This window comes from Nycticebus coucang, chromosome 9, assembly GCF_027406575.1.
Source record: "Nycticebus coucang isolate mNycCou1 chromosome 9, mNycCou1.pri, whole genome shotgun sequence".
NCBI lineage: Eukaryota > Metazoa > Chordata > Mammalia > Primates > Lorisidae > Nycticebus > Nycticebus coucang.
Genome location: NC_069788.1, coordinates 36,851,812 through 36,870,133, shown reverse-complemented (window position 1 = coordinate 36,870,133; position 18,322 = coordinate 36,851,812). Strand labels below are relative to the sequence as shown.

Genomic DNA, 18,322 nt, shown 5'->3' with positions numbered 1-18,322 from the left:
TTTTGTTTTAACTTAATGCCGCTGTAAGTTCGTCAGTTATGCTTTTACATTCAAACTTCCTGTTTTTCAAACACTTTAAGACAGTATACTTAGCTGATTCTACTCTCAGAATGCCAGCTGGCTCCTTGGTCTGATGGAGATCAATACTGTGCTCACACTTGAAGGATTAAAATTCTGTATGATTTGTGGGAATATTTCATGTTATATGTGAGTGTGTGAATATATTTGCATGCTTAAATGATGTGGTCATAAATCCTTTCGCTACTACTTAATTGGAAAATACAGAATACTAATATTTCCTTATCTTTCAGAAGAGAATGGCATGGATCAAGAAAATCCCTCTACTGAAGAAGAACTAGCAGTTCTCACTTTGTATAAAACGCTTCACCAGCACACAGGAAGGTGAGGTTGTAACCTTTCCATGATAAATGTTTCCCCAAATACTGTAGATGACAGCATGAGGAAAGAATTCATTTGCTAATTTGGAGAAATGGATGTCTATTGACATGTGTTTAAAAAAGAAGATGTGGGCCAGGTGCAGTGTTTCACACCTATAGTCCTAACACTCTAGAGGCCAAGGTGGGTGGATAGCTTGAGCTTAGGAGTTCAAGACCAGCTAGAGCAAGAGTCGGACCCCATCTCTACTAAAAATAGAAAAATTAGCTGTGCATTGTGGCAGGCGCCTGTAGTTCCAGCTACTCAGGAGGCTGAGGCAAGAGGATTGCTTGAGCCTAAGAGTTTGAAGTTGCTATGAGGCTGTGATGACATGGCACTCTACCTAGGTCAACAAAGTGAGACTCTGTCTCAAAAAGTAAATAAATTGGCTTGGTGCCTGTGGCTCAAGTGGCTAAGGCGCCAGCCACATACACCTGAGCTGGCAGGTTTGAATCCAGCCCGGGCCCACCAAACAATGATGGCTGCAACCAAAAAATAGCCAGTCGTTGTGGCTGGGGCCTGTAGTCCCAGCTACTTGGGAGGCGGAGGTAGGAGACTCACTTGAGCCCAGGAGTTGGAGGTTTCTGTGAGCTGTGATGCCACAGCACTCTACCTAGGGCGACATCTTGAAGCTCTGTCTCAAAAAATAAATAAATAAGGCGGCGCCTATGGCTCAGTGAGTAGGGCGCCAGCCCCATATACCATGGGTGGCAGGTTCAAACCCAGCCCTGGCCAAACTGCAACAAAAAAATAGCCAGGCATTGTGGCAGGCACCTTTAGTCCCAGCTACTGGAGAGACTGAGGCAAGAGAATCGCCTAAGCCCAAGAGCTGGAGGTTGCTGTGAGCTGTGATACCACAGCACTCTCCTATGGATGATAAAGTAAGACTGTCTCTTAAAAATAAATAAATAAATAAAAAATTTTTCAAAAGAAGACATGGGAGTGATAATCTAGGACTTCTCTCAACTATTTATATACTAGCATAATTGTACATCTCTGAGAGAAGGGTAATAGTATTCAGAGCTTCTCACATTTATTTGGACTTGGAACCTTTCATTCACTCAAAGGATCTGCCACAAATGGGTGGATACATGGAATGAACTTTGAAAAGTTGCTCTTCTAAAACACAAATTAAATTGGCATAATATGTTTTTAGGGTAATATTCAGGAGTGGCAAGAGTGGAGTGAAATTTTTAGAACTTAACATATTGTTTGAGGTATTGTGATTTGCTACAAATAGTTTTACTAAACTTCTTAACAGTATTTGTCAAGAACCTATAAGAATGTCTCCTCTTTCATTAAATTACCCCATTTCTGAGAATTCACACTAACAAAATGATCCAACATATAGAAAAACTTATACGTATATAAAGAATGTACACTCTGATAGCAAACAATTGAAAATAATCCTAGGGCTCTGGAAGACTGAAATGGGAGGATCACATGAGCTTAGGACTAGCCTGAGCAAGAGTGAGAACCCCATTTCTACCGAAAAAATAGAAAACTTAGCCAGGGATGGCATCATATGCTTGTAGTCCCAGCGACTCTGGAGGCTGAGGCAGGAGGATCACCTGAGCCCAGGAGTTTGAGGTTGCTGTGAGCTGTATTGATGCCACTGCACTCTAGCCAGGGCAACTGAGAGAAACTCTGTCTAAAAAAAAAAAAAGGAGGTGGGGGGTGACACCTGTGGCTCAGTGAGTAGGGCACCGGCCCCATATACTGAGGGTGGCAGGTTCAAACCTTGTCCTGGCCAAACTAAACAAGAAATAGCCGGGCGTTGTGGCAGGCACCTGTGGTCCTGGCTGAGGCAAGAAAATCGCCTAAGCCCAAGAGCTGGAGGTTGCTGTGAGCTGTGATGCCACCGCACTCTACTGAGGGCAACGCAGTGAGACTCTTGTCTCTAAAAAAAAAAAAAAAAATTATGGCTTATACTGTTCTGGAAAACGTATTCATTTTAAGTTTCATTATTACAGTTATAACTGTGTTAAGTCAAATTGGTGTAAAACCAGTTTTCCAGAATAATGTACCTACTAGTGGTATAAGGCATAGGACTAGGAGATGGTTTTTCTTTTTTTTTGCAGTTTTTGGCCAGGGCCGGGTTTGAACCCACCACCTCCGGTATATGGGGCTGGCGCCCTACTCCTTGAGCCACAGGCACTGCCCTAGGGGATGGTTTTTCATTTTCTGCATTTTCTCTTTCTATGGCTATATTATCATAAATTTTAATAGCAACACCAGGAGCTGTATCTCTACTTACACCTGACATCCTGTATAATCAGGGCTACCACGAGCTAACTCACTCCTTTTTTTTTTTTTTTAAGAGATGAGGTCTCACTGTGTTGCCCAGGCCAGAATGCAGTGGCTATTCACAGATGTAGTTGCAGTACACAGTGGCCTCAAACTCCTGGCCTGAAGCCATCCTCCTCCCTCAGCCTCCTGAATGGCTGGGACTACAGGCGCCACACCTAGCTCAGCCCACTCCTTTTAAGCATATTTGCCATCACTTTCAAATGGCAGCCATCTCTATTTTCACACTGTGCTATAACTACAGTGACCTTTTCTTATTAGATTTCCTAATCATTTTCTCTTTTCAGAGCCTTGAAGGAAATGCCCTCTGGCTGGCATCTGTGGAGGAACCTCAGAGCTGGAATCATGCCTTTCCTCAAGTGTTCTGCTTTGTTTTTTCATTACTTAAATGGAGTTCCTTCCCCACCTGACATTCAAGGTAATTTCTAATTTCTTTCAAAATGTAAGAAGTGACTGTAGACTTTTACTCCAGCAAATATAGAGGTGATTTACAAAATGAAAACTGACTTTTTGGTTTAGAGCATAGCTAATTGACTGTGGTGATACACACTGAAAATGCATGTTTGTGTATATATCTACTTTTATCTGGATCTTAGCAAATAAATATATTATTAAACTTCTGTGTAAATGTTTTTATACTTGCAAAGCACTTCTCCCATAAAGATCATAGTTTTGCTTTCAGATGTGAAAATGTCCAATTAAATATTATTCATAAACTGGCTTCTTCAGATTTTATAAATGAAAACTGATGATTTCAAGTGATTTTTAATTTGAAACATGTATGGTATTAAAATTCAGAATACCAGGCTGAGCACTGTGGCTCACGCCTGTAATCCTAGTGATCTGGGAGGCTGAGGCAAGAGGATTGCTTGAGCTTAGGAGTTCAAGACCAGCCTGAGCAAAAGAGACCCCATCTCTAAGAATAACTGGGTATGGTGGCAGGTGCTTTTAGTCCGAGCTAATCAGTAGGCTGCAGCAAGAGAATCGCTTGAGCCCAAGAGTTTGAGGTTGCTATGAGCTATGACGCCATGGCACTCTACTAAGGGTCACAAAGTGAGACTCTTATCTCAAGAAAAAATATATATATTTTCGAACATCCATAATTGCACATAAACCTAAATTTAATGTGGGAATTGATTTGCTGTTTCACAGTTGCTTTCCAGGTTAGGGTTTGATTCATTTCATAAAGGTGGGTTTGATTGTATCTCTGCATTCTGACTGTGCTTGGCACTGGTCATAGGGTGCCTGCATGTAATGCTGTGTCTGTAAGTTGACTGGGGCTGAAAAGTTTTTTCCCCCCTGTTTACTTTAACTCCAATTAGTTGCCAGCTACAATATAGGATAGTTTAGGCCTCCAAACTGTTTGCAGTGATGACTAGAGTTAATATTTAAATCCATCTCTTGTGATAAAACCACTTTAGGTTTCTATCCTGCTGAAGAATTTCCCAAAGCACCCATACATTATTTTTGTCATTTAATGTTCACAGTAACACTATGAAATACATTGAACAGGTATACCATTTTGCAAATGATAAAGCTAAAACACCCAGAAATTGTGATCAGTTTGGTATAGAAATTGTGACCAGTTTGCTGTAGGAGTCACCTGACTCCCCTCTGTCTATTACGCTGTTTTCCATGGATTCCTTCCACATGCCATTCTGTTAACTTCACATAAGTTATATACATGGCAGATTTGATCTTTTTCATCATTGATTTTTTTTTTTCTTAACTCTACTATTGCTTGTTCCCATGCAGGATGTACTGTTGTTATAGTATATTACTCTTTTCTTCTTTGTTTGCAGTTTCTGGAACAAGCCATTTTGAACATTTATGTAACTACCTTTCCCTACCAATCAACCTCATATGCCTTTTTCAAGAAAATAGTGAGATAATGAATTTACTGATTGAAAGGTAATGATTATATGCTTTTCTTTATTGTATTGAATAGTTCTATAGAACCAAGCTGGTTATCACATACTTAGCAAAATTCTCCAATAATGAACCTAGTGGAATTCAACACATGAAATTCAAACTACAGCGAGGCCTTTTCAATTAAGGATATGACTTTTGGTAAGGTTTTTGCCAAGCTAGAGAATAACATAAAGAGATGCACATGGGAAGGGAATAATAATAGAAATGTTTATTTCCTTACCTGAACTTACTTGTTAAAGACTCTGTTCCATAGATTTTTCTTTTTTTTTTTTTTTTTTTAATTTTGCAGTTTTTGGCTGGGGCTGGGTGTGAACCTGCCACCTCGGGCATATGGGGCTGGTGCCCTATCCTTTGAGCCACAGGCACTGCCCTGTTCCATAGATTTTTAACAAATATGAACAAAACCTTAAAAATTATCTAGTCTAGTGCCTACTTTATATTTGAGAAAACTGAGATGTAGAGAAATTGACCTGTCAATCATGTCAAATTAGTCACTGAGTTAAGCTGTATGGCTGTCCTACCCACAGAATGGGAGAAGACAGTTGCAAGTCATTTATTGATAAGGAGATAGATATATCTTTATATAGGTAGATAGATACATCTTTATATATCTTGATATAGCTCCAGAACTCATACAACTCAACAAAAAAAATTACAATTAAAAAATGGGGGGCGGCGCCTGTCTCTCAGTGGGTATGGCGCCAGCCCCATATACCAAGGGTGGTAGGTTCTAACCCAGCCCCAGCCAAACTGCAGATAAAAAAATAGCCAGGCATTGTGGCGGGCGCCTGTAGTCCCAGCTACTCAGGAGGCTAAGGCAAGAGAATCACCTAAGCCCAGGAGTTGGAGGTTGCTGTGAGCTGCGTGACGCCATGGCACTCTACCAAGGGCGACAAAATAAGACTCTGTCTCTTAAAAAAATAAATAAATAAATAAAATGGGAAAAGGACTTGAATAGATATTTCGCCAAAGAAGTTATATACCCTGTTTCTCCGAAAATAAGACCTACGTACAGGAAAGATAAGACGTCCCCTGAAAATAAGACCTAGCGCGGCTTTGGGAGCACACCTTAAAATAAGACACTGTCTTATTTTCGGGGAAACAGGGTAGATGACCAATAGGCACAAGGACAGTAACAATCTTTTGTGTTTTTTCCCCCCATTTACATTAAAGTTGGTGTCATAACAATGAAGTTAAAAGATATCTAGAAGGTGAAAGAGATGCTATAAGGTAAGTTAAAGATCATCAAAAACTTGATTGGGCGGGGAGTGGGGGGTGAGAGGTAGGGAAGAAGCCAGACTCCCCAAGCCTTCAGCCGTTCCACGAGGTAGGACATCCTGCCTTCTTACTTTCTCCTTAATCTAATGATGGGAGTTTGTAAAATTTAGAATGGTGAGCCTAAGTATATTATTTTATTCTTTGCAAAGGAAGCTAATAACAAAATTATTGTATTTTGAAATATTTGCCATAAAAAAAATAGGTCCTCTTCTAGGTTTTTCTTAGGTCTGTTTTTTTCCTATCTTTTATTGTGGAAATTTCCAAACTACCCAAAGTGTGAAGAATAGCAGAACAAGGCTCCACATACTTGTCACTCACCTTTAGTAATTCTCAAATGATAGCCATTTTTGTATTTGTTTTGTTTTGGGTTTTTTTCATTCCTTTTTTACATCGGTTCTACATGTATTCTGGTTCTGTAGTAAAATGTGCTCTACTCTGCGGGATGAAGTGCATTTTAACTGTGAATACAGGTTGAATATCTCTAATTCAAAAAAAACCCAAAATTCAAAATGCTCCATAATTCAAAATTTTTCTAGCACCAACACAGTGCTTAAAGAAAATGCTCATTGAAACGTATGGATTTTGCATTTTCAGATTAGGGTGCTGAACAAGTAATGCAAATATTCTAAACTCTGAAAAATCCAAAATCCCAAGTATTTCAGATTAGTTAACATGTATCTCCTTGATTTTGCTAAATACATCATACATAAAAATCAGAAGACTAAAGGAGGTTATCTGTTCTATTTGTTTACTTTAACATATCCACAAACAATGACAGTTTGAACCATTTGCAATTTCAGTCTTTCCGTGTCAGAAATGGTTGAATATTACCAATTTCATGTGATTCAACCCTATACTCAAAAAATTCTTAATATATGGAACATACTTCTCAACCTGAATTATGCTTCAGAATAACCCTGGAAACTTTTTTAAAATACTCCAAATACAACCTACCAAATATAATTTCTCTAAAGTTGAAGTCCTAGCTTGTATTTCCCCTCCAAATTCCCCCAAGTGATTCTGGTATGATTAATTCCCCTTGCAGTTTAAGTCCACTCCTTGTTTTTGCAGTAGATGGAATAGTGAAAGGCCACCCTGTGTCAACCACACTGGGCAGGTGTGTGCACATGGAAGTGCTTACACTGAGAGTCTTAAAGTGCTTGTTGAATTTGCATCTAAATTTTGTTTGAATTTGCCAGGTACAGTGGCTCACACCTGTAATCTTAGCAATCTGGGAGACTGAGGCAGGTGGATAGCTAAGGTCAGGAGTTCAAGACCAACCTGAACAAAAGTGAGACCCCATCTCTACTAAAAATAGAAAAAAACTAGCTAGGGGCGGTGCCTGTGGCTCAAAGGGGTAGGGCGCCGGCCCCAAATCCCAGAGGCGGATTCAAACTCAGCCCCTGCCAAAAACTGCGAAAAAAGGAAAAAGAAAAGAAAAAACTAGCTGGATGTAGTGGCATATACCTATAGTCCCAGCTACTCGGGAGGCTGAGGCAAGAGGATTGCTTGAGCCCAGGAGTTAGTTTGAGGTTGCTGTGAGCTCTGACGCCACAGCACTCTACCCAGGATGACAGTATGAGACTCTGTCTCCAGAATAAATAAATAAATAAATAAATTTTGTCTGAATTAATTTGAGTCATAGCATCAAGATGGCATCGTATATCTAACTTAAAGAAAATATGTCTTCCTCTACTACCCCTCTCCTCCAACTCATTCTGCCTTAAGATCACTCTAATGAGCATGTCCCTGTCTTCTATATCTTAACTCCTGTAATCAGGCTGTCCATAGTTTGTTTTGTTTTGTTTTCTTTTGTTTTGTTTTTGAGACATAGGCTCACTCTGTTGCCCAGGATAGAGTGCTGTGGCATCAGCCTAGCAACCTCAAATTCCTAGGGTCAAGCAATCCTGCCTCAGCCTCCTGAGTTTCTGGGACTACAGGTGCCCACAACACCTGACTAATTTTTCTGTTTTTAGTAGTGACGGGGTCTCACTCTTGCTCGGGCTGGTCTCTTAATTCCTGAGCTCAAGGGATCTTCCCTCCTTGGCCTCCCAGAGTGCTAGGATTACAGGACTGAACCACCATGCCTGGCCACTCCAGATTCTTACACCAATGTGGTAGCACACAGTCTCTCAGATTCAGTCTTTTATTTGTTTTGACTACACTTAGAGTTATGCTGTCAACACTATAATATGACCTTGTATTAACTGAGCTTTTTTAATTTTACTTTGTTTTAGCTATCCAAGAGAATCTAACAAATTAATAAACCTTCCAGAAGACTACAGCAGCCTCATTAATCAAGCATCCAATTTCTCGTAAGTTTTGCTATCAGAGCATTGAACATTCCCTGCCACTGAAAACACCTCTATGCAAAGAATTAGAGGGATTTTCTTACTGTTGTTCCTTTTGTTTGGGTAGGGAAGTCATAACATCAGTAGTATTATATACTACCTAATTTATAACAGCGTCCTTCCACCTTATGTACCAAATGGGATGGTAGGGGCAAATTTGAGTCACAAAAGGTTGTCTAAATAATAATTGAAGTAATTTGAATATTGAAGCACTTTGAAATAAGAGACCAAAAACAATTAAAAATGAAAATAAAATAATAAGAGTCCTTATAATTGTGAATAATTTTTAACGATTTGGCGTACCAGTAGCATAAAGGGTCAGCACAGTAGTATATGAATTTGAACGTGACCTGGACAGGTGAAGCCCCTGCATATCTCTTCTCTGCTGCCTCCTCTTTCTTCTCCTGCTGATAGTTACTATTGTAAGTGTGAAGCATTCCTAACCATTAACTACACGGACTTACATTCCTCAGCAGCATATATTACTATTTCCCATGTTTTTGAGCTTTATTTAAAAGATAGTATATGGTACCTATTATGCAGGATTTTTTTCAGTCATCATTTCTAAGATTTATGTTCATAAAAATAACATTCCTTTGTTGATATTCACTACTGTTCTATTACATGGCAATAGCATGATTTATTCATCCTTTTCTGCTATTGATTTTATTTATCTTTTCCCCAATTATTGATTCTTTGAGGGTTTGCTGTCATGCTTTTTGTGTATGTGTGGCAGTTTTTCCCTATTCCCTCTTCTAAGAATGAATTTGCTCATACCATATCATATATGCGTCTTGGTTCTTCTTGATATTGCGAAATTCTTTTCCAAGGGATTTTTTACCATCAGCTCTTCGGCTACTTTTCTTAGAGCAATGATATGTGATTTCCCACCCCCCACCCCCACCCATGGAGGTGCCCCAAATCAGGTGGTGATAAGAGCAGAGCCCCAACTCTGTGCCTTGTGTGTGGAACTCTGCTGTGCTCCCAGAGCTACTGCTGCCAGACGGAACTAGAAGGGGAGGACGTGGGAGCCTGCACAGCTCACACCTACTCCTGCGGCTCTGGGGCCGGCATCTTCCTGAGGTAAGGACCTGCAGAAGACGCTTAGCTTTGGCTCTGCCTCAGTATATGCCTATTGGGAGGATAGCACAAGAAATTATTACACTGCAGTGAAATTTGAGACCACCATTTGCCTGTGTTTTATTCATTCAAGGAATGTGAGGACCCTCGTCTCCTCACATCTCACATTGGACACGTGCCAACTCTGCCTTGGTTCTCCTATTACCATAATTCCCAGTTCTCCTCCCCCTACTATAGGTGACAATTCTGTTCTACTTTTTTCATTTTTTCTTCTAACATGAATTCATTTTCTGTCCAACTCCAGCCAGAATTATTCTTTTGTGTCCTCATGGCCTCTGGATTTTACCTCCAGTCGCACATATCACAAGCTGGCATATCTAGTTGTTTTCACTGAACAGTGTGCAACACTCAGTGACTCCCAGGCACTAGGCACTGAGAACGTAGTAGTCGGCAAAGCAGGCATAAGTTTCTGCCGTCAGGGACAGAGTTTATTTTCTGAGAGAAAGACAATAAACAAGACTGATAAGAATTTAGTTAGTGGGGGCGGCGCCTGTGGCTCAGTGAGTAGGGCGCCGGTCCCATATGCCGGAGGTGGCGGGTTCATACCCAGCCCCGGCCAAAAAAACCACAAAAAAAAAAAAAAAAAAAAGAATTTAGTTAGTGGATTAGACATGGTGACTCACACCTATAATCCCAGCACTCTGGGAGGCCAAGGCAGGAGGATATTTTAAAGTCAGGAGTTCAAGACCAACCTGAGCGACAGCAAGAGCCTGTCTCTACTAAAAATAGATAAACTAGCCAGGTATTGTGATGAGCACCTGTAGTCCCAGCTACCTGAGAGGCTGAGGCAGGGGGATCACTTGGGCCCAAGAGTTTGAGGTTGCTGTGAGCTATGATGACACCACTGCACTCTACCCAGGCCACAGAGCAAGACCCTATCTCAAAATAAAAAAGACAGAATTTAGATCAGGGGTCCTCAAACTTTTTAAACAGGGGGCCAGGTCACTGTCCCTCAGACCATTGGAGGGCCGGACTGTAGTTTAAAAAAAAAAACAACTACGAACAAATTCCTATGCACACTGCACATAGCTTATTTTGAAGTAAAAAAACAAAACGAGAACAAATACAATCACACCGCCTCATGTGGCCTGCGGGCCGCAGTTTGAGGACCCCTGATTAAATCATGGTATATGCTAAGGAGAAAAAAGTCAAGCAAGGCAGAAATATGAAATGGCAGTTGGGGATTTTAAATAGCAGAGCAGAGAAGGCTGTCTTGAGAACATGACTTTTGAATAAAAACCTAAAGAAGAGAAAGAGAATGTTCTCAGAAGGGAACAACTAAAAAGTTGCTGAGGTGGGAATGTGCTGCCTGTTGAAGGCAAGAAGGCTGGTGTCAGTGGAGTGGTGTGCAAGAGGGAGAGTTGTGTCTCAGGGATGTAGAAGCCATTTCGAGACTAGAAGCAGAGAAGTCACACGAGTCTGAGCCCCGCTGCAGCTTAGCCTATCTCCATGTCTTAGTCATCTTAATCTGCCCCCAGTGCCTTGACAACTTCTCTTTTCAACATTTCTTGACAAAATATTGGTTGAATTAGGCTGATTTTTTTTTTTTTTTTGTAGAGACAGAGTGTCACTGTACCGCCCTCGGGTAGAGTGCCGTGGTGTCACACGGCTCACAGCAACCTCTAACTCTTGGGCTTACGCGATTCTCTTGCCTCAGCCTCCCGAGCAGCTGGGACTACAGGCGCCTGCCACAACGCCCGGCTATTTTTTTTTTTTAAGACAGTCTCACTTTGTCACCCTGGGGTTGAGTACCATGACGTCATCATAGCTCACAGCAACCTCAGTCTCCTGGGTTCAAGTGATCCTCCTGCCTGAGTCTCCCAAATAGCTGGGGCTATAGGCACCCACCACAACACCTGGTCAGTTTTTCTGTTTTCAGTAGAGATGGAGTCTCATTCTTGCTCAGGCTGGTCTCAAACTCCTGAGCTCAAACAGTCCGCCCATCTTGACCACTCAGAGTGCTAGGATTATAGCCGTGAGCCACCAGGCCCACCTGGGCTGAATTATTAATACCAGAAAAAGTCAGGCAACATCTCTCAAAAGGATCAGGGGACACATTGTTAAATAGCCATTGGGAGAAATGTAAAGTAGCATTTTTCTGCTCATCATTCCTGATCATCAGAGAAATGCAAATTAAAACTACCCTGAGATATCACCAGTTATCACTAGTGAGAAAGCCTCAGAGTTGCAAATGCTGACGTGGATGTGGAAAGAACAGAACACTTTTACACTGTTGGTGGGACTGCAAACTCATACAATTTCTTTGGAAGGAAGTATAGAGAATCCTCAAGGAACTCAAATTAGACCTCCCATTTGATCTCACAGTGGCACTACTAGACATCTACCCAGAAGAAAAAAAATCATTTTATCATAAAAACATTTGCACTAGATTGTTTATCACAGCTCAATTTACAGTTGCCAAAATGTGGAAACAACCTAAATGCCCACCAACCCGGCAATGGTTTAACAAACTGTGGTATCTGTGTACCATGGAATACTATTCAGCCATTTTAAAAATTGGAGACTTGAGGTGAGGCCCAGTAGCTCACATCTGTAATCCTAGCACTCCGGGAGGCCAAGACAGGTGGATTGCTTGAGCTCACGAGTTTGAGACTAGCCTGAGCAAAAGCGAGATCCCGTCTCTACTAAAATAGAAAAACTGAGACAAGAGAATCTCTTGAGCCCAAGTTGGAGGTTGCTGTGAGCTATGACAACACAGCATTCTACCCAGGGGGACAGCTTGAGACTCTGTCACAAAAAAAAAATAAAATAATGGAGACTTTACATCTTTTGTTTTAACCTAGATGGAGTTGAAACACATTATTCTTAGTGAAATATCACAAGAATAGAGAAGCAAGAATCCAATGTACTTGGGGCGGCACCTGTGGCTCAAAGGAGTAGGGCGCTCGCCCCATATGCTGGAGGTGGTGGGTTCAAACCTAGCCTCGGCCAAAAACTGCAACCCCCCCCCCCCCAAAAAAAAAAGAATCCAATGTATTCAATCCTCTATGTTAAGATTTTGCTCTTTTCTATTACCTGGAGAACACTGCGTCTCCCCTATACAAAACCACACAAGTCAGAATGGGCCATCCCGGTAGTGCTCTGATGCTGTGGATGTCAGCATCCTCTGGTCAGTAGAGGATCTAATAATACACTCCCATAAAAGAGAAAAACTCAAATCAATTCAAGGTGGGCGGTGGAGGAACGAGATGGGGGAGAGGAGGAGGGAGGAGGATGGATGTGCTCCTGCTTAATGGGCGCAGTGTCAAGGTGTATGGCACACCTCTTGGGGGGCCAAACACAATATTAAGAGGGTCTGTAACAAATGTAAACATTGTAACTTAATTCTTTGTACCCTTAAATTAACCTGAAACAATAAAAAAAGTAGCATTTTCCTTTGCCCTGCATATTTCCACATTCTTTTGCTCCTGTGTGAAGTGTGTTGCCTTGTGTCTCAAATCAACCTAATTCATAATTTTTGCCCACAATTTTTTTTTTTTTTTTTGAGACAGAGTCTCACGATGTGGCCCTCGGTAGAGTGCTGTGGCATCACAGCTCACAGCAACCTCAAACCTTTGGGCTTCAGTGATTCTCTTGCCTTAGCCTCCCAAGTAGGTGGGACTACAGGTGCCTGGCCTTTTTTTGTTGCAGTTGTCACTGTCATTTAGCTGGCCCAGGCTGGGTTCGAACCCACCAGCCTTGGTGTTTGTGGCTGGCGATGTAACCACTGTGCTACAGGTACTGAGCCTATCCACAATTTTTTAAATGGTCATTTCCTCATAGTAATGGTATGGTATCAGTACCAATTTTTTATTTCCAAGTTAACTATCTTTCTCACACTTAACGAGTTTTTTGGTCTTGTTTTTTATTGCAATAGATTTAGGTAGTACAAGTGGGTTTTTTTGTTACATGGATGAATTGGGTAGTGGTGAAGTCAGAGCTTTTAGTAAACTGGTCTCCCCAGATGATTACATTGTACCCAGTAGGTAATTTTTTATCCCTCCCAATAACAACCTTTTAAATGCTATTATTACCTGAGCAGTCAATTCCTGATCCCATGTGTTCCTTCCCCTCACTATGTTGATTTGCAATATGGTCATTATTAATTATAGTAATTTTAGTTCTCTTTGCTATAAATGTTGTTTCTTCTCTTTGAACGCTGGGTTTATTTTAATAAGGCTTCATTCCCTTCTGGGAAGAGGCTTCTTAAATAATAATAATAAAGTAAGACTTCATTTCATTTGGAAGTGAAACCTAGGCTTGGGTACTAATGTATAAATGTAAAATCTATGAATTCTCTCTCTACAGAGTACGGGAATGTCAAGTGCTATTTTTAGCCGGCAAAACCAAAGGCTGTTTTTATTCTCCTCCTTACCTCGATGACTATGGGGAGACGGATCAGGGACTCAGGTAAGGGCCTGGCGGGGGCAGGGAGAGGGGGCGGGGAAGGCTGGCTGGCTGACTCTGGGCCTTCAGAGCCCTTCAGTGTGTGATGAATACAGTGATCCATGTGGTCCTGAAACGCACAGCCCTGCTAACACCTGGGGACATGGGTGGTTCTGGCAGAGGACCTGTGTTATCTGTGGACTCTATTCTGAGGAAGGGACCCTACCTGCGTGGTTTGGTGTTCCTTTCCCCGCCTTCATAATGCCATGAAGAACATCAGGACAGATAAGGAAAAAGAATAGGACAGCGCAACTTTATTCCATTTATCACTCCAAAGAACTGTTGGAATTGCCATGTGACATCCACAGCATCAGAGCACTACCGGGATGGCCCATTCTGACTTGCGTGGCTTTGTATAGGGGAGACCCAGTGTTCTCCAGGTGACAGAAAAGAGCAAAATCTTAACTGCTGAGAGATGTGCTTATCTTATTACATTAAAATCTGAGGGACAAGGATTTAGAACATATCGAACAGCAGAACAGTGTTTGAGGCAAGTCACTTCTACTCGGATAGCTTCTACAGTATTTCATAAGGAAAATGCCAACAACAGTTCCCTTAAGCACTGTTAAAGGGCTTCTTTTAGACCAGTGGTTCTCAACCTTCCTAATGCCGCAGCCCTTTAATACAGTTCTTGTGGGTTACAACCCACAGGTTGAGAACCGCTATTTTAGACCATCTTTTTTGCCCAAAGGAGGTAAAAGTTGTAAGCTAGCTAGATGTGACTGTCCAGTCTTGAGTAGCAAAAGTTGAAGGCCTAGAAGCCCAGGGAAGCTAGGTAGATTCACTGCCCTGGGCGCTGGACTGCAAGGTTACATCCATATGCCGCTTGGGGGTGGTCTCTCCCCCTGCACTGAGTGTGGGTCTTAGTAGGAGAAGCCCTGGTTGGACAGTGAAAGCATTGGTATACTCTGAATTGGGACCAGGTGCCTGACTCAGGGACCTGGGCCCAGGGGAACCCACCCAAGCTCATACTTGTGGTTAAATTAGACCTGGAAGCTTATACACATTTGGCTGCTTCATGGAGTCTTCGTAGCTGACAGAGCACGCTGAGGAATATTATTACTCCTGTCGCAATTCATTCGTCCTCTCCTCTGCACCCCCCAAATGCTACCAACCAAATGGACAATGAATGGGTAGTTCTAGCCTCAACCTAGATCCTCTGCCCCCACTCCCACACCCGCCTGGGTAAGTGTGGTATGTGTGCTTTTCCCTCCCCTTTTCAGCAAACGTTTATTCCCCTTCAGCTGCTTTTAGCAAACCTTCAGAGCTGTTGCATTTTGTTAATAGCCACTGTCACCTGCCGGACAGAAACTTTGCAGAGCGTCTAAAACTAACAACTTGTAAGCTTTCCTGAGTCAGGAGTATAATAGATGAATAAACGGAATGCATCCTGAGTGACTTGTGTCTTCTTTCTAGACGGGGAAATCCTTTACATTTGTGCAAAGAGCGATTTAAGAAGATTCAGAAGCTCTGGCACCAACACAGTATCACAGAGGAAATTGGACATGCACAGGAAGCAAACCAGACACTGGTTGGCATTGACTGGCAACATTTATAATCACTTCACTACCAAAACATAGACTTGGTTTTTGTGACCCAGTTGGCTTTTCAAGAAAGAGAGTAGGATTTAAGTTCTGCTGAATTCCGAAATAAATTCTTTATTTAAACTTTCCTTCCCAGTTTTATTTTCATAGTTTCTGGCTTCAAGGACTGATGAAAATCATCTTCTATAGACAGATTTTCCTGCACTGTTTGCTGTGTTCCCAAATGTAAAGTCTTGAGTTTCAGGATTCAGCGAGGAGCTTCTCTCTCTGTCCTGGAGCACAACCTCTCGGGAAGTCTGACTGCATTGGACTGTTCCCGGTAGTCTGAGCCATTTTACATTATTGGTTATAGTGACTCCATGTCCGAAGCTGATTCAGTAGAAGGCAGAAAACAAAGTCTCCGTGGGCCGTTGGCATCATCTTCCTGGTTCCTGTCAACATTGGGACTGAATTTCTCTGCTGAAGGGCCTGCCTCTAAGAAAGAGCAAAGCATTTGGTTTTGAAGGCCACGTTCTCTTCTCTCCATCAACTGTGAAAGGGTTGGTGGATACCTGTGCAGAGGAAGTGACTATTTAATGTGCTGGCTGGTTTTTCAGGGCTGTCAAAGATTGAATTTTTTTCCTTGTTTGGCAAAACTTTTGCCTTTGAGAGAAAAAACTCGCTTAAAGGGCTTTCTAAAAACTTAAAGAATATCCTAACTTTTCAGATAGTTAATAATATTTGTTATTTCTAAGGCTAAATTGGATACGTGTATGTGTCGAAACACTAGTGAGAAAGTGAGCATTCAGTGTTTTGAGGGTTCCCCAACCCCACCTGTTCAGCATTTCCCAGAATAGTTGAACCACTGCTTACCCACTGATTCACTTGGTCCAGTCCTGGGCATTCTGTGCACCCAGGCTTTTAACTCTTTTAGAACATTGTTGTTCTTACTAAGAGGTGCCTTCCTAGAATGATAGCCGCTTAGTTACTATTATGTGGGTCACTACGAAAGTTTTGAGATAGACCATATTATGGTCCATTGTTTCACTTCCAGGAAAAACAGTTGACAGCATCTTTGTTACTCACTCATGCAAGTTTCATCTTGCTCGGCTGGTCAGTATCACTGAGGGCGGTGGGGGGGCTTCGTTTGTTTCCATCCACGTGGATTTTACGTTTCTTGATTTTTGTGTATCAAAACTTCCTTAATGACCCGAATATATCCCATACAACTGCACTTTTTTGATATATGAGTGCTAAGATCTTGGATACCCACAGAGTGATGGCAGATTTAGTGGAGGAATAAATTCTGAGCCACTCTGTTTTGAGGCAGAGGGAGAAGTGAATCCAAGAGGCTCTTGGATTTTTTTAACCAATTCAAGTGACCCTTGCATTCAGTTTTTTTGGGGGGGTTTGTTTTGTTTTGTTTTGAGACAGAGTCTTACTTTTCCCCTCGGTAGAGTGCCGTGGCCTCATAGCTCACAGCAACGTCAAACTCTTGGGCTCAAGTGATCCTCTTGCCTCAGCCTCCCAAGTATAGCTGGGACTATAGGCACCCACTGTAACACCCAGCTATTTTTAGAAAAGGGGTCTTGCCCTTGCTCAAACTGGTCTCAAACTCCTGTGCTCAAGCAATCCACCTGCCTCAGCCTCCCAGAGTACTGGGATTACAGGCATGGGCCACCACTCCTGGCCTCACTCAGTTTTCTTTGAATTGCATCTGCAGGTTCTGTTCCACTCAGCTGTACATACTTCTTAGCATACCCAGGAGGCAGGTCCAAAATCCAGACCTGAGGCTAAAATAATTGGGGATGCAGAAACCATTCTTCAAAGTAGTGTGTGAAAGAAACACTTCCTCTTGAAAGGGTGACTTAAACTCTTATTCCTTGAGACTGGCTCAGCCAGCTGAGAGGAGGACCAAGAGGAAGAATCCCCACTTTTTCTGGCCTTCGGTCATAAGGTCTGGTTGTTTGGGCTGTGGATGGCAAAATTAATGTTAATTTTGACCTTTGTCATTTCTGGTCCTTTAGCTTTTAAGTCCAGCTTCTTTTGGCTTTTTCTATTATGGTCACCAAGCTTAAATCTTAAATTGTAAGACCAGGTTTCTCTGTTTCTGTAAGTAGATTGCTGACGTTTTCACCCAGTCATAAAAATACTCCAGCTTTCAGTCCTGACTTTGCAGAAGCCTGGAGTTAGCAGAGGGCAGCCCTGGATTCCATTCTCTGAGAATGTCAGAGTCCGAGAAAGGATACATTTACATGAAATGGCAGCATACACACCTTCTTATTTTCTGGTGTTAAGCTAATTGTCTTCCCTACCTAACAAATCATCTTAGCTTTATGATTTCTTCTGCATGTTTTATGTTTATTGTAGAAATGTTTATATAATATACGCTTTCCATATCAGGGATAATCATATCTGATTACTAAATTGGCTATAACTTTAATATCTATGGACAACTTGTAAAATTTGGAAATGTATCATATGTAAAAAGTTTAAAGATATTCAAATAAATGCTTTAGGTGTTAACATTACTTTGGGTTGGCCTATATCTTTGTTTTTTTTTTGTTCCATACACTTAAATGCCACGGCAGTGTTCCCCATGTCACCTTGCTACAACTGAAGTGGGACATCTGTATTAGCTTGAAATTTAAGAGGCTTATATTATTAGTGTTGATTATGGCCATTAGCCAAAACATCTTGACCTTCCCAGAGAAAGTGTAATCATCACTTCAGCCGATTAAGTTTTATATTCATTGGCTATGACAACTTGTGACCTTTCTGGACCATTTTGGACCTCAAATTACTAGAAAACAGGGCACTCCAAGACCTGTCTCTGGGTTTAAACTCTTACTCATCCTTACCTGGTGATTTCCAAGTCCTTGTCCTTACCTCCCCAGACACTCTTCTGCT

General features: G+C 41.7%; 1 protein-coding gene across 5 annotated transcripts in view; it reads left to right on the top strand.

The window, feature by feature from the left end:
• Positions 1-17,943, top strand: part of UBR2 (ubiquitin protein ligase E3 component n-recognin 2) — a 136,201-nt gene extending 118,258 nt beyond the window's left edge. For 3 of the 5 annotated variants that reach the window (XM_053600924.1, XM_053600922.1, XM_053600923.1), the window contains exons 40-47: positions 312-402; positions 3,030-3,160; positions 4,545-4,653; positions 5,848-5,904; positions 8,190-8,267; positions 9,216-9,386; positions 13,752-13,853; positions 15,306-17,943. In XM_053600924.1, the coding sequence (XP_053456899.1) occupies positions 312-402; positions 3,030-3,160; positions 4,545-4,653; positions 5,848-5,904; positions 8,190-8,267; positions 9,216-9,386; positions 13,752-13,853; positions 15,306-15,447 (881 nt within the window). In that variant the 3' untranslated portion in view covers positions 15,448-17,943. Of the gene's footprint in view, positions 1-311; positions 403-3,029; positions 3,161-4,544; positions 4,654-5,847; positions 5,905-8,189; positions 8,268-9,215; positions 9,387-13,751; positions 13,854-15,305 lie in introns of those variants that run through there. The other 2 variants (XM_053600925.1, XM_053600926.1) reach the window with 2 other exon arrangements.
• The last annotated feature ends 379 nt before the right edge of the window (positions 17,944-18,322 follow it).